Below are 19,521 nucleotides of genomic sequence, written 5' to 3'. Positions count from 1 at the left end.
AAACACAAAATCAAAATTTTAGAGAATGTATGTATAATTTGACTAAAAAATACAAAAATCTTTTTCGTTTTTTCGAATCACCAAATCTCCACAGTAACACCTCTATATTACTCTGTTTTTACTCCACCCAAATAATGAGAGAAAAGTAACATATTTTCTCTGTTTACCACTCTTTGTATGCTCTTCCTTTTCGTTGGCATCCGTCTCATTAGCCAATGCATTTTACAGTTAATAATTCAGATGTTGGCGTTTCCTAGGACAATGTAAGAAAGAAAATATGGGCACACAATAGCTACGCGAGCGTCAAGCTTATAAATGCAAACAACTTTTACTTCGGAAATCAAGGCGAAGTTATGACGACCTCACTCTGATAGTTGCTGTCTCAAAAGAAATAACGTTCAATTGCATACCGTTGCTGCTCAATTCTGTTTCATTATCGTCATATCTGACATGAATTCAATATGCGAGTGTATAACAATAAATAAAATGTTTGTCTCATTTGCTCTTTTTCGAGACTTTTTTCACTGCAGAAATTGTCAAATTTCGAAATGGCTTTCATTCCGTTCTCCTTTATTGAAGTGATAGAGTGGTCTACTTTTACATCAACTGAAACTAGTGCATGCCGTTCCGCAGCAAATGGTCATTATCGCTCTTGTTATTTCAAAAATCAAAATGAACAAGTAAGGAAGAGCAAAGTTCAGGTATAACAGAACATTTCATTCTCTTTCAACTTGCAAGTATTAAGGCCGGGAAGCACCTTCAGGTACATAATCCCTGTTAATTATATGGGTCTAGGGAGAGTTTTCACCTTACTTAAGGGAAGTTTGACCCGATTTAACCTCTTTGTAACACACAGGCACACAACTATCAGCAAAGGCTTCTCTCTAAATTTCAATTAAATATCTCAGCCATTAACTGATATTATTTCGATAATAAGGTAATAAGGTAATCTGTTGCCAACGGGTGCTACTTCGGACTAAGTAGACAATTGAGAAGTAAAGTCCTCTCTCGACGAACAAAAACAAAACTCTATAAGTCACTCAATATTCCCGTCTTGCTGTATGGTGCAGAGGCATGGACGATGACGACATCTGATGAGTTGACGTTACGAGTTTTCGAGAGAAAGGTTCTGCGAAAGATGTACGGTCCTTTGTGCGTTGTCCACGGCGGATATCTTATTCGATGTAACGATGAGCTGTATGAGATATACGACGACATTGACATAGTTCAGCGAATTAAAGGCCAGCGGCTACGCTAGCTAGGTCATGTCATCCGAATGGACGAAAACACTCCAGCTCGAAAGTATTCGACGCAGTACCCGCCGGGGGAAGCAGAGGAAAAGGAAGACCTCCACTCCGTTGGAAGGACCAGGGGGAGAAGAACCTGACTTCGCTTGGAATCTCCAATTGTGCCACCTTGCGAAAAGAAGAAACGACTAGCGCGCTGCTGTTTACTAGGCTATAACCGCGTCAACGGTTTCTGTGCCAGTAAAGAAGAAGAAGATATGGAAAGTAGGCGGGTTGTAGCTCGATTTCGCTAATTTTCACACTGGAACACAGAAATTTCAAAGAAATGTTATGTAGCGAGTTTGATTCACATTTATCGAGAATATCGAGATAAGTGATTTCACCCAAAGGAGGGCGGTGCGACGTCCATTATCCAATCTTGACTCCTTCAAAGCCCTATCATACCATCTCGGGGGTAAAATTAAATGTTTCTATTATATGTACTATTTCCTCTAGGCGAATTAGGTTGTTGTAACTTTAGTCGTTTAAGAGATATTAGAGGTCTTACCGGAACACCCATCTACGAATATGCCCTCACTTTTTGATTAAGAAATTATTGTACTAAGTTTCATCAAGGTACCTTCGTTTTAAATCAAGTTATCGCAAGCAAAGAAGGACGGACATACGGAGAGACAGATGGTCACTCGGATTTCAACTCGTCTAATCGCCCTTATCATTTATACATACATACGTAACACTATATCTAACTCGACTATTTTGAGATGATGCAACTAATCATATCATATTTAGTATTATTAGCAGAGAGCAGTCAGTCTAGATACATATATTTTATACTGGGTTACATACAAGCATACGGATGCCTCATCGCATAAATATGCATTTTCATACATTCTTCCACGCCAAACTGTGCTTTTCCACAAATTTATTAGATTTCGCGGATTTGAAATTTGGCTTTGTCAAAATTTTTCATTTTTTCAGCTCTCTTTGGCGCATTTTTCTTCTCTCATACGTTCTTGGTAAATTTAATAGAGAAATTTGTCCAACGTTGACTCAATAAAACTAAATATTTCTCATAAAATCCGCTTAGTGGTTTACTATTTTCGCTTTTCACTTGAAATAGCATTTGTTTGTTGAGTTGAGTGAGTTCTTTGAAATAATATTGCATGCAAATATAGAATCATTTCTACAAATGAAGCGCTAAATGACGCTATTTCGTTTTCTTGAAACAAAGCAATTGAAATGATATCTTTAAGTCCTTTGGTAGCTTAAGTCATACTATACTCGTACACTAGCGATTATTAAATGTCGACGCATGTGTTTACATAAGTTGCCGTTATACCGGAAATTTTTTGCCCATAAGCGCATTGCAACGGCAGCAGACTTAAGTGGCGTCGTAAAGACTGAATTTTCGGACCGTCGGTCTAAAGTCAAAAAGAGTCACGATATTGTCACGGTTCCAATTAATCAGCTAATAGCGACATCTTCCTATATTGACAATAAACGTTAAATCCAATAGTTTTATTTATTAATTCCCTGCCAGACTGATTCTCTCCAAATAATTATAGCACTTAGGGCACATATACAGGGTTTGTCCGGAAAGTAATAGGACTGATTTTCTTCCGCCGCGTCTGTACTTCGAAGTGTGCGCGTACCGACTGGATCGGTAGAGGGCGTTCCTAGCTAACGAACGAGAGGCTAGTCAGTTGTCTCCAAGCACCTGGAGAGTCAGGACACACATTTTCGCGCGACGTGTTTCTGTGAGTGGTGCAAGCCAAAAATGCAGCGTTCTTTAGAGCAGAGATACACGATTCAATTCTGAAACTCGGTAAATCTGCGACAGAGACATTTGATATAATCAAGCAGGCTTGCAGATGTTGCTTTAGCAAAAAGCGGTGTGTTTCGGTGGCAACAGGTCTTTTTGGAGGGCCGGGAATAGGCCGCTGATGAAGACCGGCAGAATGAGCAAATCCAAAGTGAAAACGATGCTCATTGTCTTTTTTGACATCAAAGGCATCGTCCACCATGAATTTGTTCCTCCTGAACAAACCGTCACCGCCAAGTTTTACGTGGAATTCCTTAAGAGACTCAAACGAAAGGTCAATCGGGTCCTACAAGATAACGCAGCCGATCGGAAGTTGCACCACGACAACGCCCCGGCTCACACCGTCTTTTTTGTGAACAGCTACTTAACCAAGGCCGACATCTCAACGCTTCCGCAGCAGCCATACAGCCTAGATGTGGCCCCTGAACTTCTTTGTTTCCTTGCCTGAAAAGGCCAATGAAAGGCGATCCAAGCAGCATGCACGTCGGCTCTTAAGGCTATTCCGGGGAATGCCTTCCGTGACTCCTTCAACGCTTAAAAAGGGCGCTGGCAGCGTGGCATCGACGCAGAAGGAGCCTACTTTGAAAGGTTTTAAAGAATTGTAACGATTGGTTCAATACATTTTTTTAAATCGACTCAGTCCTATTACTTTCCGGACAAACCTTGTACATAAATATTTTCCTCATTTTCGTCTGAAGTGGCCAACTTGTGCAACTGTCTACACACATTAGCACTTGGCATTAAGTAGAAGACGAATACTAATTAGGTGGAGTGTTTTCACTTTAGACTTCATAAAAACACCGAACATTTCCATTGTTGAATGAGCTTTATTTCCCGAAAGTGCACTTAGCTCAAGTGTATAGAAAGGGGCCTGATTATAGATGGAAAATATTACGCACTTGTTGCTACCTTCCTTAATAAATAGAAATACGTATATATAGAACCTAAAATTACAACCTACAACTGCTAACATCTGTTTGTAACAGTTTATCGCCCCCGATATCGCATCCCCGATTCGTATCTGTAAATTTTAATCTTAACTCTGCATAATAATACATACATACACGAAAATATAGCTTCGGCAAGTTGTTCATTTGTTTATATATAAAATGAACTTGACCGCCTGTAAGTCATTCGATTCTTATCATATACACATTTTATAACCCAGTATACAAGATTACCACATTTAACTGCTATGTCCAGAATTGGCATTAATCAATGGAATTATTCAAAGGCCGTAACAGTCTTCAATACATTTTTGAAGTGCCCTTGCGCGTATTGAATGCTAAAGCGGCAAGGGCAGGAAATATATTGATAACTGTAAACGAAAAAGCCAGATATCTAAAATTAGTGAACACTTGCTACCACTCGACTATTAATTGGCGCTGGAGTACTTACAAAATAGGTGTTTGTAGTAGATGGGCGCGTCAGTTCATGTTTCAACGCGAGACCTCGAACATTACAATGAGCAAAAGTAGCTGCGGACAGATCGTTTCGATACCCACCACGGAATGGCCAGCATTACGCGACGTATACCGTAGAGATTGGCCGAAGAATGCATACAGCTACTATGCGCTCGAAAATTATATACAGTGGTCGCGCAAAGACCCCGAACTGTGCAAGCGAGAAGTGTGCATTTGGAGTATTGACAGCAATTGGCGGGAGCATGGCATTTATATTTTAGAGGTAAACGTTTCAAGTGTTTTCTGAGTGACTTTGAATAGTGAACATTCGCGCTATTTTATTAATAAACACAGGATAAAATTAATCACGGTCACATGATTCGAGCAGATATCTGTTCCACCGAGCACACAGCACTTTTCCAGCAAACTTTATGTCGCACGAACTTTAAGTCGTCTACTGAGTTTCTATTTCGTGAGAGAACATGCGCATTCGTGAAGCAGCATCTCGAAGATTTTGGCTACAGAATTAATCTAAAGACGTGCTTTCCAGCGAAATTTTATCTGCTGAGTAAAAGCGATTGCCGTAAACTGGAAGTTAGGTAAGTTAAGCAGCTGCGTTTGTCTCGCTCGCCAATGGAATTTGTTTTCAGACCACGCACCGACTTCATTATCAAACCACTTACATTGAATGATGTTAAAGAAGTTGATGACTACTGGCCTTATAAGTCGGCCAGCTCCCCTTATATTATAAGCAGAAATATCAAGTACAATCTCTCCATGGGCGCTTATCATCCCGAAAGCGGTGAATTGTGCGCCTGGGTAATACAGTAAGTACATCGTATCGAATTACATAGAAAACAAAATTATTTTTTAATAATTTTCATCTGTTCTGTACACTTGTAGCAGCGAATTGGGCACCTTGGCGCTTTTATATGTCAAAAACAACTACAGACGCCGCGGGCTGGCCGAGGATTTGGTGTTGCGAATTTGTCGTACGTTGGCCGAGCAGGGTTGTGATGCCAGTGCGCATATCGAGGATACAAATGAGCCATCGACTAGGCTCTTTACAAAGTTAGGGTTCCGGCCTATTGAGTACAATTACTGGTTCATAAGAGGAGACAACGAAATTAATTCGAAGGCAAGCGTCGCGCCTGTGGCGGGCCTATATGGCCAAACTATGAAGCATGGTTAAGATTATAAATATTATAAAAACCCTTTAGGTTCAAGCTTATATATTGCAAATAACTTAGACCCTACCTAAGGAGCCCAAATTGTAAAGAGTTTTAAAAGGCGAGATCAAGTAGTTAATAAAAACCAATAAGTAAACAATTCGAGTTTAATATTAGTATAGACCTAGTAATACATATTTTTCATTGTTGAATACATTTCCGAGATAAAATATAGGAATTGCCTAAAAGTATTTATAATTTGAAATGGAGAATAGATACTACTCTATTTTTACCCCGCTCGAAACCTAACGGAATCACAGAAGTGCACTTCTGCCTTCACTTTTCTTATTTCCTATCTAAGACTCGAACAAGTTTTCTACGTCTAAGCCGCTTATCTTTGCAGCAAAAAGAAATAAAACAGTTTGGCGTCGGCTTTCCAAAGCGATATGCTGGAAGACAAACTCATGTGGAGGCATGCACCTAGGCATACATACACATTTTCTCCGATCATTTCGTACAACAGTATCTACACACACACACTTGCACACATTTGTAGTCACATTAGTCTTCGTTTCCATAACTTTTCTTTGCAAAGGAAACAACTGAAATCGATTTAAATGCGATTGAAACTAAAGTAAGCAACTAAGTATGTAAGTTCATTGATGGCAACAAAGTAGTCTGTAAAAACCAAGAACAAAACGAGCGCACACTACTTGTTAAGGGTGTTGGCAGTTTGTAGACATTTCAAGTTGCAAACAAGCTTAAAGTAGACTCAATTTTTTTTTGTTTTGTAGTGATTTTATTTTGAGCTCTCTTCTCAATTTCAGGCAGCCACTTGTCTGTGCTGTTCCGCTTTACTTCAGAGATCCGCCTTTAAAAACCAATAGTCGTACTCAATTGCTTCAAATCCCAGCCGCTTAAAGAGTTTCAGCGATGGCATATTTCCGTCCACTATGTGAGCCGTGGCGTCACATCCTTGCTTGAACAACACGTGACACAGGCGGATCACCAAATACTCAGCCAGACCCTGTCGCCGGTAGTTATCTTTTACATACAAAAACCCTATAACGCCCAACTCATTTCTGATTTGGGTAAATGCAGAGAAGTATAAACTGTTAGCGTGTGGTAATTACAGTTATACTACACAAAGAGATTTAGTCAGACTTACATCAAGACCCAAGCGCACAGCTCGCCAGTATCGCGGTGATAAGCGCCAAAGGAGAGGTTGTGCTTTATGTTGCGCTCAATAACGTCGCGGGTGCCCTTCCTTTTGTAGAGCCAAACGCTCTCGACTTCTTCGACGTCTGCCAGTGTCAAAGGCTTAATGAGGTAATCCGCGGGTTCTCTAGAAATCAAGGTAAAGTATAATAAACATGAAATACCATATAGCTGGTTTACCTAAGCTGTAGTTTGAGGCTGCCTTCTTTACCCAAGTGATACAACTGCGCTGGATAGCATTTGTTTTCCACTGAATACCCTTACTCTTTCAGAAATTGTGTAACTCTTTTGGAAGTTTTTTCCCGAAAAATAACCTCATCACAAGATAATATGTCCAGATTACTTAAGGCTGATTGGAAGAGTTCGTTGTGCTCATTGGAGTAAGCATCTACACGAATAATATAGGATTCACCCATCTGATCCTGTGAAGGGTTTTGTATTTATATTTAATAAATTCCAATTTGACAAGATCTTCACTTTAATTGCTCACGTCCACTATGTAAATGCCATGCTCTCGCCAGTTATTATCAATACTCCAAATGCGTACTCCACGTTTGCATAGTTCAGGATCTTTACGTGCCAATTGAATATAATTTTCTAGGACGTTGAAGCTGTATGCATTCTTCGGCCAGTCTTGTCTGTAAACATCGCGCAAGTCCACCCACTCTGCTGTGGGTATCAAAACACTATGTTCTTTGTTGTTCAGGCTCATCGCTCTGTCGGAGATCTAACTCTACTTGTTCAACTAGCGATTCCGTCTTTTGCTATAGAAGTCAATTATCACTGTTATCATTTCAACTATCACTTCAGTATCACGCATGACTATTATGCAATTTATTTACTCTCATAGAGAGTGATGCACTTTAGATTACATTTTCAAAACAAATTCCTACAAGCGTGTATGCGCGGGGCATACGAAAGAGAAAGTTCTATTGGCCATCTTATACACATTTTCTATAGTGGGTATATTCATTGCAAGATCTTTTACGAAATAAGCTTGAACAATTCCATTACATAGAACGTAGATAAATGCGAAATCAAGTTACTCAAAAGAAGATCGCCACACCAAGGGATTTCACCAAAAAGTTTCTTCTGTTAATTGCATCGACCGGGAATCGAACCCGGGCCGTCCGCGTGGGAGGCGAACATTCTACCATTGAACCACCGATGCATATAAAATAAATAATTCTTAAAAATTCTAAAATTTAGTTTATTTTAATAAACTTTTAGAAATTTAAAAAAAAGTCAGATTAAAAAGTTACAAGCATTTCCACGACTCACTATTAGCTCAAGCTCCAGGAGAATATAACTATCTCTCCAGTGATGATATTTACTATGCCTGAAACATCACCCCGCATTTTTTGCAGTGTATCACTGTATTTCGTTTTGAAATAATGTTTCATACAAACATTTTTTAAATAAAAAGTTCGAAATGCATCGGCCGGGAATCGAACCCGGGCCGCCCGCGTGGCAGGCGAGCATTCTACCACTGAACCACCGATGCTTTTAGCAACCCTGTGCACTTAGCTACATAAATAAGTAACTTGTTAACAAGTTACCATAATATAAATTTACTAGTATTAATAACTATACAACACGCTAAAACTGTTTTCTATAATTTTTGTTTCAGTATTATTCAAAAGTCTCTTGAAAAGCAAAACAACATATAAACAATTTAATAAAATATTGTGAAAAAGTTACAAACCTTAATATTATAACATTCCTCTATGAATGTCCACGTATTATTAGTTATTGATAAATATATTCAAAAAGTTGTTTGCATCGGCCGGGAATCGAACCCGGGCCGCCCGCGTGGCAGGCGAGCATTCTACCACTGAACCACCGATGCTTTTAATTCGATCGGTTCCAATTTCTCATTTCCGACAACGTTGCTAGTAACTAGTTACTTAGACTTAAATGTCGATCGATGTCTAAAGCTCTAAACCACACGAAACCAAATTTAGTGAGAGCAACAGCAGCTTAACAGTGTGATAACAGAGAGTAAAGCTATGAAAGAGGCTTTCTGTTATGAAATTGCAAGCAATACTGTCTCTGGTGTTATGAGAGGCTGTTAAGGTTTACTAGCGACTCACTAATTTACAGAGACATTAAGCACATAGGAAGAAGAATATGATTTTGTATTTGGGAATGGAAAAACTTTATTGGTGTTTATTATAAATATAATTAATAAATAATTTATAAAAATATAGAACAACGTTTTTCAGATGGCTTTCGAAAGCTTAATCAGCCTTTCTCTCTTTATCTTTCATTCGAATCGTAGCGCACGTTCATATTGAACTTAATTAAATTACAGGTCGAAGAGACAGAGGCAAACGTGAAACTAGAGATCAGTATAAGTTGGCCCCATTTTGGTGAGGGATCAACGGGGGGAACTTTCGTTTGGAGATTGGAGCAGCATAAGCATCGGTGGTTCAGTGGTAGAATGCTCGCCTGCCACGCGGGCGGCCCGGGTTCGATTCCCGGCCGATGCAATCAAGTTTTTTTTACACACTACTATTAATTAGTCCATACAAGCATTTACTTTACTTCTTTGCAATAAATGCATTTACTTAAGCAAATATTTCAGCCAAAGCTTATCAAAATTTTACCAAGACGCAACTTGAATACGGGGATCACTAACAAATTGAACAATGCAAGCCGTTTAATTACTCAAGATGAGCGCTTAATTAAAATTTGCTCTCTCTATCTCTCTCTTTTTGAGAATGCAGTCTCTTTTAAGTATAGAATATGATAGTACTGGCAACTCTTAACTGCTCTTACTCTTATAATTAGCTATCAAAGTAAAAAAGATTGAAAAGAAATATTATTTTGTTTTACAAGCTTATTAAGATTAAATCAAATAACATTGTAGCACTTATTAGTACATTATTTACTTATTTTGTACCTCACTATTACGTGCGTTTATCTTTGTGACAAGAATAATGTATTTCATAATTTCTTGTAAAGCTCTCAACCTTCTTATCGCTACACGCAATCCAATATCAGCAAATGAAATCATTAGACACCTTTTAAGAATACATTTTATTAGAATTAGCACCACTTACTTCTGACATTTACTTTATTTCCGGTAAAGTTGACCAATACACATTATCGATTGCCTTAAAACCCAGTCTTTCAAACATTGAGCGTGATGCCACATTTTGGAAGATAACAGGTGCGGTGACTTCGAGTCCTTTGGATGCAATCAATTTGGACATATAACGCACCACCAAACTTCCAAATCCCAGACGCTTATGAGACTCCATTACCTGCAGTAAACCCAACGAACCAATCGGTAATCTGCAAGTAAGTACAATCTTGATTATTCATTTCCCATACACACATTCACTGGGTTACCCACCTCAAACACCAGGCCACCAAGTTATCGGAACCGTCGTAGACACCAACACTGTCTGAGTAAGTTATCATTCTTTCCACGAAGAGTAAAGTGTCAGACGTACGATGTGGCCACACGCTGTTCACCAGCTCGGCATTTTTCGGATCCAACCGCCTAAGAGTGAAACCTTTAGGCACGCTGTAATTATATTGAGCGTATAGATACATATACATATCTACATTATACATATTTAGTTACTCTACTGCAAATTGAGTCGCTTTGTCTTTGTCGATATGATACCAAGCGGTGCCGTCTGCCTCAAATTCCTCTTCCCTTGCACCTCTCTCTATGAATAATTGCTTAACAGTGGGCGTTAGACATTCCGGGTAGCCAAATACTAGAAGTGGTTCTTTGTTCTTCAGCATTCTAAGCGCAGTCAGTAAACGCTTTTGATTGTCACTCAGTGTATTCATGAACAAATAGGTTATAGGTTTCTTTTTCTATAATTGAATGAATTAATGACAGAGTACACACATATTGGTGGCCGACTTACAATAGCCACATAGGTCCCATCGCTTCTCCAATCTCCATTCAATGAGTATATGTTTATTTCGAGATCCTGGTTCTGAGTTTTCCAGTCAATCAAGCATTGTATGGTATTGTATGCAAAAGATAGCTGCTTTTGGGCCAAGTAAAGGTCTCGCAAATCAATCCACTCTGCTTGTGGTATGTCAACTAAAGTATTTGCCATGCTCTTAGCAGTACTGCCGAAGATGATGTGCCGCCGTGCGAACTTATAGCAAAACCAAGCAAAACTGTGGCAAAAACAGATTCTGCATTGTCATGTAGCCGCTTGTGCAAATTTTTATAAGAGTCTTACACTCTTGTGCTAAATGCATTGATCTCTTTGAAGAGAATGTTGCAATTCATGTGCAATTGTTTAAAAATGTTCTAATCTTATATCAAAAGAGTCAATTTTATTGTGTTCTATGTGCTAATATATACTCATACTAATAAACACTTATAAGTTTTACATATGTATAAGCGCCCAAGCAGTTATTTCTGTTACTAGGCGCTTGAGTATTTATAGTCAAGGAAATATGTTATCAATTATAAAATCATAAATTTTCGATTGAAGTCATTCACCTGCTGCTGGTTTCAACGCTCAATATGTTTTGCTGACATTTTTGAAACTCAATTTTTCAAGCATGCCTGCCTTGGGATCACATAAGGCTGAGCGTTTTCCAACATAGAAAAGAAGTTAGCTTATACGAGGAGGTAATATAGGGTGGTCGAAAAAGTCTTTTCGTATTTTTAATCAAACTTCAACTTATTTTTTTTATTTATAATGAACTTTAATGAACCAAATATATATCATTTTGGTCGACTACTTTTTGCTATTTTTCCGCTAGAGACATTATTCCACAAATGCAAAACTTTTCTGATTTCTCGGCGAAACACTGCAACAAGCCATTTTCACAGGCTTCTCCTGAAGCCAACTTTATTCCATTAAGGGCCACATGGTGGGTGCATCAAAACTTCCCAGCCAAGATCTCCCAGGTTTTGCCGAAACATCAAAAATGTGTGTGGTCTACGGTTGTCCTGATGGAAGACGAAGCGCCTTCTGTTGATCAGTTCTGGCCTTTTCGATTGCTTGTTTCAATCTCATCAGTTGTTGATAGTAAAATGTTGAATCAATCGTTCGACCAGGCTGGGGCAGCTCATAGTGGGTGATTTCTTTCCAATCCCACCAAATATTCAGCATAAGCTTTCGAGGCGTCAATCCTGACTTTACGACCATTTGTTGATCTGCATCACGCTTGGATCATGATCTTTTTCGCATTTTATTGTCATGTTTGATCCACTTTTCGTCTCCTGTTAGAATTCGCTTCAGAAATGGTTCGATTTTATTTCGTTTCAGCAAAGAATCGTTGATGTTAATTCGGTCCATTAAATTTTTCACAGGCAATTCATGTGGTACCCTAACAATAGCTTCTTTTTGAAGCCAGCCTTTATTAAATGGCTCAAAACCGTTAATGATGAATGTTAAGTTCTTGTGCTACATATATTTTAAATATATATGCTATCACAATCAGCCACCTAAAGGCCCAGGTGTGTCATCAGACATACACTCTACCTGTCTACCTACCTAGACGTAGCTTGCTTTCAAAGAGGCTCCTTAAATAGAAACAATGTCACTTATAACATTCTTCGATCTTTAATTCGTAATTCACAGAATCTTTAAGCGCCTGCAGAGCTTTAAGCACAGCTTCCAAACTGCAGTTGTTTGTGGCTAATGGGTTTCCCAGCAACAAATAATGACCAGACCGAGAAACAGAATTGCAAATCTAAATAAATACTAGTTGAATGCGCCTAACTCACAAACACAAATACAAAGTATATGAACAAACTAAAGCGTAGACCGCGACTACGGCTTGTCAGTGGGAAAATAAAATAGCTGAATGCAGCGTCGTTGCAACGACATTTGTGGCAACTAGTTGTGTAAAAGTCGAGAAATCAAAGAAAACAACCCAATAAACGTCTATAGCAGAAGTGCCTAAGGCGAACGCGGAAAGAGCAACAGCTGAGGTGGAAATTGTGCAGCGAGGCTAAAGAAGGCCGGCGACGGCAGCAAGGCAAGAGCATGGCGCAAAGAAGTTGCACATGCAAATGAAAGCGAGCACATCCGCAGCTGCTGTATTGCCTTTCACTTCCGACGGAAGCCTTTGCCGGAAACGAACTGTGCGACCGGATTTCTTCACAGACATTGTTGTGATTTTCTGCTCGCTCTTTACTCATCTTGTGTACAGAAGAGAGCTAATTCGGTTTCTGCTTAGACATCCAAATATGAACTATGTGAATTTTGACAGTAATTGTGGTATTTATGTTGAATCTGGCAAACGCTTGCCGGAGTATCATAGAGCTAAATAACTAGATTTATATATATGTAGACACATATGACCCTGCCAACGGTTTAAATGTGTTTAAATGATTGGATTTGCAATAATATATCTAAACTCTAAGGAAACACCGAATATTCGTAAATGAGCGCTAAATTTAATAGATAAAAAGTTATAAGTATAAGTAGAACAGATAGAAATACTGATTGTCTACACAATAATGCGATAAAGAATCATTATTAAATTATTGTTAAATATTACCTCCTAAGAAGTTCCATTACAACCAGTGGCAACGCATATTAAACTGACGTTAAGAATATGTTTCGCATTTTTCAACAAACGCCCCTTACTGCTGGAGCACCGCGGCGTATACGCGACCCACCGAATTTCCTTGTACGAACTTTATCGCAGCATTAGCGTGATACTTTCAGCAGCAAGGCGCCCTAAAGTGACAGCTGCTGCTCGCGCTGAGCTAATGCCGCATGCCACAACTGCACACATGCAGCATAGAGGCACACACGCACGTATATTTATGGGTATAATATGAGCGCTAACTGTGCGGTTGCACTCCTTTTCATGATGGCCATGACGTCGCTGATTATGGCGCCGATAATGTTACTAATATTTTTATAGAAATATAAAAAAGCGTGCGAATAATGCATCCTGCAAGCAAACAGCTGGCTGCAGACGCGCATACGTGCCGCGTAAGAGTGTGTGTGTGTGCCAAATGGCTGCTCGCTCGACTGCGCTCGACACGACAGAAACATTTTGTTGCATCATTCGCATCGTCAACCGTTAATGGCATTGTTGACATCACCATTGTCACCTCAGTAATTTCTTAGTTGCGCCACAGTGTTTGCGCTCAGTGTTTACGCTCCTTTCGGTATTTTTGCAATTTCATGCCAGCGTGCGTTTTTACGTGCCACCAACCCCATTGTGCCGCGCTTCGCCATCAAGCACAGTCAATTGTTGAAAATATTGTTGATAATGTTGCAAAATAATAGTTTCGCGAAGAAAAAGCTTTAATTAGGTGAAAAACAACAAAGCGTACAATGAGAAACAGACGTCCGTTTATGGTGAATGGTTTCATGAAAATAACAAATAAAAACTTCACGAACAGCGGAAGTAAGAAAGGACGCAAGTACATGCTGAAAGCGGCATTCCTTCAGTTTTCCTTTTACAGACTAATCAAGTTTTCATGGATGCCATGCTTCTGCATAACGACAGAATAACGCATTTTTTTGGCTTCTCGGTAGCCAGGAACTGTTGATGCCAGCGTTGTTTTGTTGTTATTGTACTGTTTTTTTTATCGATGTTATCACAATTTTGTTTTTGCCGCGGAATTTTACCTTTAAAATTATCGGTGCCAAGTCTGGACTGTACGGTGAAGTACTCATCAAATCGATGTTTTGAGAGCTTGAAAATTCAGTCGTTACAGTACATATATGTGTGAAAGCTCGCATTGTCGTGGTGAGAAGCGATCCGTCTTTTCGGTGGTTGCTTGTCTGATTTCTTGAAAAACAACTGGCAAACAAATAGTTGTGAATCACTTAGAATTCACTGTTCTGCGTTGCTTCAGTGGTATGGTTGCGACATATCCGGCTTTATCTAAAAAAGGCAGCCATTTGCTTGGAAGTGCTTCGAGCGCGAACAGCTTATTTTGGCTTCGGCTTATCGTCAAAAACCCTGCTGTTTACTTTCGAGCTCTTACGTATCTAGGATTCATCATCTGTCACGTTGTCATAGACGTGTTTCAAAGCACCGCTATCGTAGTTCTTTAACATTTCGCTGGACCATTTGCCAAGAGCCATTTCTTGAGCGATTGAGAATTTGTGTGGGATTCAATGTGAACATGTATTTTTGCAGTCAGATGTTCATGTAATGAATGAACGCTGATCGGACTAATGCCTATGATTGTCTCAACCTCACGATAGGTCACATGAGGATCTTACAATACCAGTTTGTGCACATCATCAATATTTTCCAACTGACTTTGGACGACGTTTACGTAATATTTCTTGGACTTATCTACGACCTCGTTTGAATTCACCATACTATTAATAGACACTGGTCCATTTTTTGGCCAAAATGAATATTTTAAATTACTGTAAACAACGCAATTGACGATGACAGATTGCAATACTAGGATGTATTAAGTCTTTAGATTATCGACAGTCGAACACTGGTCTAAGAAACTGAAAAAGATGTCTACTTTCGAATTTTTGTTGCTTGCAAGAAAGCACAGATATGTTGATTGGTTTCAGCAGTAGATTTGGGCCTTTAAAGAAAGCGCATGCCTTCACTGGTCTCTTTCAATTTAATTTTCGATGATCTAAGCAAATATTTCAGCATTAAATCATAATCTCAACATTAATTGAGTCAACTGAGTAAATTTACAAATATCATTATTTCTTCTCTTGCGAAACTGTCGAGTGTAGCTGTGTGGCAGTTGAGAACATTTCTCTTCCTAATATTGCACACGAGGAACAGAGAATATCAAATCAAATGCGATTAAGCGCGATAGAGCTCCGAGTCGCAATTATCCAATTGCTCAGAGAATGCCAGTATTCTAGCTCATTGCAAAGAGGTGAGTGTGTTCACAGCTACTCATAGCCTTTAACGCAAAAATATTATTATCTGCACACAAAAGCAAATGAAAGCTGCAAAAGCTGCTACACAAGCAAAAAGCTCTCTATTAAGATCATTTTGTATATGTATGTGTGTTTGAGAGTGCTGTTGTAACGTCTCGGGTGAATATGAGTGCCTTCAGTCTCTTGCTGTCAGCGCGAGCGGAGGTTGTAGTGGCTAAACAGCGATCACATTCCGTTACTCAATTTAGGTACGTATGTGTCTGCCTGTGTTTACACTTTGAGAAGAGCGAAATGTAATTTATTATTATTTCATGGAAAAAGAGGCAAATTAGCTGGAAAATTTACAAGACTAGCGGCATATGCGAAGATTAGCAGATTTTTTCTTTTTTATTGAACATCTCTCAAGCAAAAATTTACACCACCTAAAGGACCTGCTGCAACTTAACTGTCTAACTGCAATTTCCAATCACTATCGACTGCAAATGCCCGCTCGCGCGGAATGCTCGAATTTCGCAAGAAACCAACGCATTGCGACAATTCCAACAATTCCAACGCGAAGCCGGCCCAGCAACACCAACTGCTGCGGGCCATTTGAATACGCATCGACCAAATAGCTTTTCTTAATTGCTTTTCGATTTGATTTCCATGCCGCTCGGTTGTTACCGTGTTTAGGTTTCGCATTTCCCATGCACTTTAATTCAAGTTTTGTAGCTTTGCTTTACACTGACAGCCAATCGCTACAAAACTTCAGCCCATCAACAAATATATATACTTGTATGTGTGCGAGTGTGTATGTGTGTGTGTGAGCACTTGAATTGACTGACGTTCGCCAGTTTGCCGCGTAAACTAACAACAACTGCGCAACTAACTTGGACTTTCATTTGAATAGCAACAACAACAACGAGTGCTACCTCAAAAGCTGTCATCTAAAGGCTATAAAGACTAGCATCATCATCACCATCACCAGCTCCAGGACCAGCACCAACAGCCACTATGTCAGCAACAACTGCCGCCGGCTCCTCTGCCGTGTCGCCAACGGGCTATTCGCAACTCACTGCCATCAACGAAATCAGCGAACTGCATCAATTGCGTGATTTATACCGTCGTGATTGGCCTGCCCACTGTGTGGGCTACTATTGTCTGAGCAATTTCATTGACTGGGTGGAGCAGCGCCAGCGACTGAGCTCAGTGGCGGATATGAGAAATCTGCAGATTTTCACACTGAACAACGATTGGCATGGCGATGGACTTTTTTTGGTTGTGGTGAGTAATTGAGTAGCATAACAAACAAGCACATGCACAGGGCGGTGCAAAATATTTGCAGACATACAGACTTAAACCTAAATAGATAAAATATTAAAAAAAAAATTTGATTTTATAAAAAATTTGCGCAAAACAATATTTAAGACGATTTTAAAACCTTATCATCTTTAAAAAAGAAAGAGAGAATTGTTTAACGGTACAATTAACGTTTCCATCCATCGCAGGACCGTTATCAGCTGTTTGTGAATTCACTGCTGTCCAGCGAAGAAAGCGAGCGCTTGACCACAGCTTTAGCGCTGCTCAACTGGGCTTGGCCGGGCTTTAAAGTGAGCTCCTTCCGGGAGCGCCATCGCCCGTCGGTGCTGAGTGTCGTGGGCGAGAAGCAGTTAAAAGTCGAGTACGACAGCTTAACCCTTATGTACTACCAGCCACGGCAAGAAGTGCTGCAGCTGCCATTGAGGTACATATGTGAAAAGGCTCTTATGTGTTAAAACCGCATGTTGATGTATGTATGTAATTGTAGCTGTCCCGATGGCTATGTGCTACGCCCTTTAAATGCCGCAACGGATGCCGACTTAATCGATACACTATGGCCAAATCGTCATCAAGGTTCCCCCTTCGTGATTAAACGGCTGATCGAATGGAACGCGAATATGGGCGTCTACACTGCGGATAGCGGCGAGCTGGTGGCGTGGTGCCTGCGGTAAGTCAACATCAATACCACCGTATAGAAGTTAACGCTCTAACAACTGATTTTGAATTTTTCTTTATTAGGCTACAGGGTGGCTTTCTGGGCGCCTTGCAGGTGAAGGAAAATTATAAGCGCCGCGGTTTGGGTAGCCTAGTTGCTGCAGCCACAGCGCGTCGTATAGCCGAGCAGGGCGACGATGTCATGGCGCTGGTGAACAAGGATAATCGTGCCTCGCGCGCCACGTTCGACAAGCTGGGATTCAAGGTGGTCGACAACTGCTATTGGCTGCGCACATTTCCCACAAACGACATCGAACGCGCTTGGCCAGATGGCGAGTAGGCAGCATTTCATTCACTGGTGGCGGTGTTCCCACTTATTGTACTGTTTATGAATGAGCCAAAAGTTATAATTAAATAAAGTTGAAAATGAATTTTTAATGAGACTACGTCAAAATGACAATTACTTGATGGGATTTCAAATGTGTTGGACCAAAAATCTTCTCAAGTTGTCCGAAAACCATAAAGACCAAAACTTTTCATATAATTTCGTATTTTGTCAATAGATGTAATACGCATACTATTGTATGTATAAAATATTTCCTTAAATTAAAATATGTTGCGAATAAAGTATTTATTCTTAACGTCATCCCGTTTATCTAGTATCACGAGCGAGGATACTCGTGTCTAAACTCCACAGAATTTTCACCCTTTTCACTAACTGTAATACGAATAAAGGAAAATTGCAGAAATTGATAACGTTGTGTGAAGTCGAAGCTTTGAAAGCGCTCTCCCAATCAAACAATTATAAGCGCAACGCGCTGAACGCTTTCATCAAATGGCACAAGCGCTTTAAGCTGCTCCAACGAGTGCAGGTGTACACGCTGAACGGCGAACAATGGCGCCGCAGTGACCCGCATATGGTTGTGGTATGTTCCAAGGGTGAGACTGTGGCATCAAATAGTTTCAACTAAAGCAAAAGTGACTGACACATTAATTTTACTTTGATTGCGTAGAACTGCTTCCAGCGCTTTGCGAATATACTATCAGTAAGGGATGCGCAATCGGTGCTGCCTTACCGGATGATGAATATCTACTGATACCGTACGCGGTTTGTTAAACGAGCTGCAGCCGAGGGCATACGATTCAACAACTACCAACTGCAGCGAAAGAAGACATTGAATGTTAAAGTGAAGAAAATACTTGAAGCAATAAGTGCATGTGTGTTTTAAGCGTGTGTATTTGCTTATTAACATTTCCAATTGCATCTACTCGTACGCTAAGTTGCCCTTGCGGCTTCAAAATATGCTCCCTAAACATTGCCTAAGCGAAGATAATCAACTATTTGTGGCATGCCAATTATGTAGAAAGTTTGGAAATCACAATTTTTTATTAAAAAACAACAATATACAACAATCTGCAACAATATTGGTTAATATGCGGAAGATTCGGGTATATTGGTAGCTCGGTGCATTATGTTAGTTTAGGGCTTTGTTACTCATTGAGCTTCAAATATTACTAATAAAACTATTGGCAAATGCCAAAGTGACTTTCGCAGAATGTTGCATGTGAAGCCAGCTTACAGGCGATTCGGCTTCACCTTGTTGCTTAATCTTGGCTCTTAAGATGGTGTTGAATGTCTATACGAACGCCAATGAAAAACGTGCAAGGATCGGCGAACGCAATGAAGCATCGAAGATAATATATACAAAATTATGCGCTCAACTGACATACGTTTCATGTTTTTTATTTTTATTTTTTTTTGTTATACCCTATACAAGGTATATTAAGTCTGTCATGAAGTTTGTAACACCCAGAAGGAAGCGTCGGAGACCATATAAAATATATATATACATAAATGATCAGTATGTTGAGCTGATTCAT

At 39.7% G+C, this 19,521-nt stretch overlaps 3 protein-coding genes, 4 non-coding genes and 1 pseudogene across 8 annotated transcripts; 3 read left to right on the top strand and 5 right to left on the bottom strand.

Annotated features, from left to right (window-relative positions):
* Positions 1-4,462: 4,462 nt before the first annotated feature.
* Positions 4,463-5,832, top strand: LOC120769417. Its single transcript, XM_040096397.1, has 4 exons — positions 4,463-4,755; positions 4,827-5,071; positions 5,123-5,299; positions 5,376-5,832. The coding sequence occupies exons 1-4, from the start codon at positions 4,504-4,506 to the stop codon at positions 5,662-5,664; spliced, it is 963 nt and encodes a 320-aa protein (XP_039952331.1). The 5' UTR covers positions 4,463-4,503; the 3' UTR covers positions 5,665-5,832.
* A 466-nt stretch (positions 5,833-6,298) lies between these two features.
* LOC120769418 lies at positions 6,299-7,588 on the bottom strand (annotated as a pseudogene).
* A 371-nt stretch (positions 7,589-7,959) lies between these two features.
* On the bottom strand, positions 7,960-8,030 carry Trnag-ccc. Its single transcript has one exon. It is a non-coding gene; the product is annotated as a tRNA-Gly (tRNA).
* Positions 8,031-8,292: 262 nt separating this feature from the next.
* Trnag-gcc lies at positions 8,293-8,363 on the bottom strand. The gene has a single exon. It is a non-coding gene; the product is annotated as a tRNA-Gly (tRNA).
* A 274-nt stretch (positions 8,364-8,637) lies between these two features.
* On the bottom strand, positions 8,638-8,708 carry Trnag-gcc. Its single transcript has one exon. It is a non-coding gene; the product is annotated as a tRNA-Gly (tRNA).
* Positions 8,709-9,280: 572 nt separating this feature from the next.
* On the top strand, positions 9,281-9,351 carry Trnag-gcc. Its single transcript has one exon. It is a non-coding gene; the product is annotated as a tRNA-Gly (tRNA).
* Positions 9,352-9,683: 332 nt separating this feature from the next.
* Positions 9,684-11,014, bottom strand: LOC120769577. Of its 2 annotated transcripts, XM_040096635.1 has the most exons (5): positions 10,750-11,014; positions 10,455-10,696; positions 10,221-10,394; positions 9,925-10,159; positions 9,684-9,885 (listed from the first exon to the last, which is right to left on the bottom strand). In XM_040096635.1, exons 1-4 carry the CDS (start codon positions 10,945-10,947, stop codon positions 9,934-9,936), a joined length of 840 nt encoding a protein of 279 aa, XP_039952569.1. In that variant the 5' UTR covers positions 10,948-11,014; the 3' UTR covers positions 9,684-9,885; positions 9,925-9,933. The 2 variants fall into 2 exon arrangements, with proteins under 2 accessions (XP_039952569.1, XP_039952568.1); XM_040096634.1 differs by having other exon boundaries at positions 9,684-10,159.
* Positions 11,015-15,787: 4,773 nt separating this feature from the next.
* On the top strand, positions 15,788-18,083 carry LOC120769504. Its single transcript, XM_040096536.1, has 5 exons — positions 15,788-15,935; positions 16,577-16,950; positions 17,175-17,410; positions 17,474-17,653; positions 17,725-18,083. The coding sequence occupies exons 2-5, from the start codon at positions 16,681-16,683 to the stop codon at positions 17,978-17,980; spliced, it is 942 nt and encodes a 313-aa protein (XP_039952470.1). The 5' UTR covers positions 15,788-15,935; positions 16,577-16,680; the 3' UTR covers positions 17,981-18,083.
* Positions 18,084-19,521: the final 1,438 nt, after the last annotated feature.

Source organism: Bactrocera tryoni, chromosome 2, assembly GCF_016617805.1.
Source record: "Bactrocera tryoni isolate S06 chromosome 2, CSIRO_BtryS06_freeze2, whole genome shotgun sequence".
In the NCBI taxonomy this organism is placed as follows: domain Eukaryota; kingdom Metazoa; phylum Arthropoda; class Insecta; order Diptera; family Tephritidae; genus Bactrocera; species Bactrocera tryoni.
Note: the sequence above shows the minus strand (reverse complement) of the source record. Positions and strands in the feature narration are given on the sequence as shown.

What these genes read in the sequence shown, in the direction of transcription:
- LOC120769504 (XM_040096536.1), top strand. Translation starts at nt 16,681, where the DNA reads ATGTCAGCAACAACTGCCGCCGGCTCCTCTGCCGTGTCGCCAACGGGC. An exon ending in ATGGACTTTTTTTGGTTGTG is followed by an intron (nt 16,951 to 17,174) that starts GTGAGTAATTGA and finishes CATCCATCGCAG; the next exon opens with GACCGTTATCAGCTGTTTGT. An exon ending in GTGCTGCAGCTGCCATTGAG is followed by an intron (nt 17,411 to 17,473) that starts GTACATATGTGA and finishes ATGTAATTGTAG; the next exon opens with CTGTCCCGATGGCTATGTGC.
- LOC120769417 (XM_040096397.1), top strand. Translation starts at nt 4,504, where the DNA reads ATGTTTCAACGCGAGACCTCGAACATTACAATGAGCAAAAGTAGCTGC. An exon ending in TGCCGTAAACTGGAAGTTAG is followed by an intron (nt 5,072 to 5,122) that starts GTAAGTTAAGCA and finishes ATTTGTTTTCAG; the next exon opens with ACCACGCACCGACTTCATTA. An exon ending in TTGTGCGCCTGGGTAATACA is followed by an intron (nt 5,300 to 5,375) that starts GTAAGTACATCG and finishes GTACACTTGTAG; the next exon opens with CAGCGAATTGGGCACCTTGG.
- LOC120769577 (XM_040096634.1), bottom strand. Translation starts at nt 10,947, where the DNA reads ATGGCAAATACTTTAGTTGACATACCACAAGCAGAGTGGATTGATTTG. An exon ending in GCGACTCAATTTGCAGTAGA is followed by an intron (nt 10,395 to 10,454) that starts GTAACTAAATAT and finishes ATATAATTACAG; the next exon opens with CGTGCCTAAAGGTTTCACTC. An exon ending in TTGGTGGCCTGGTGTTTGAG is followed by an intron (nt 10,160 to 10,220) that starts GTGGGTAACCCA and finishes ACTTACTTGCAG; the next exon opens with ATTACCGATTGGTTCGTTGG.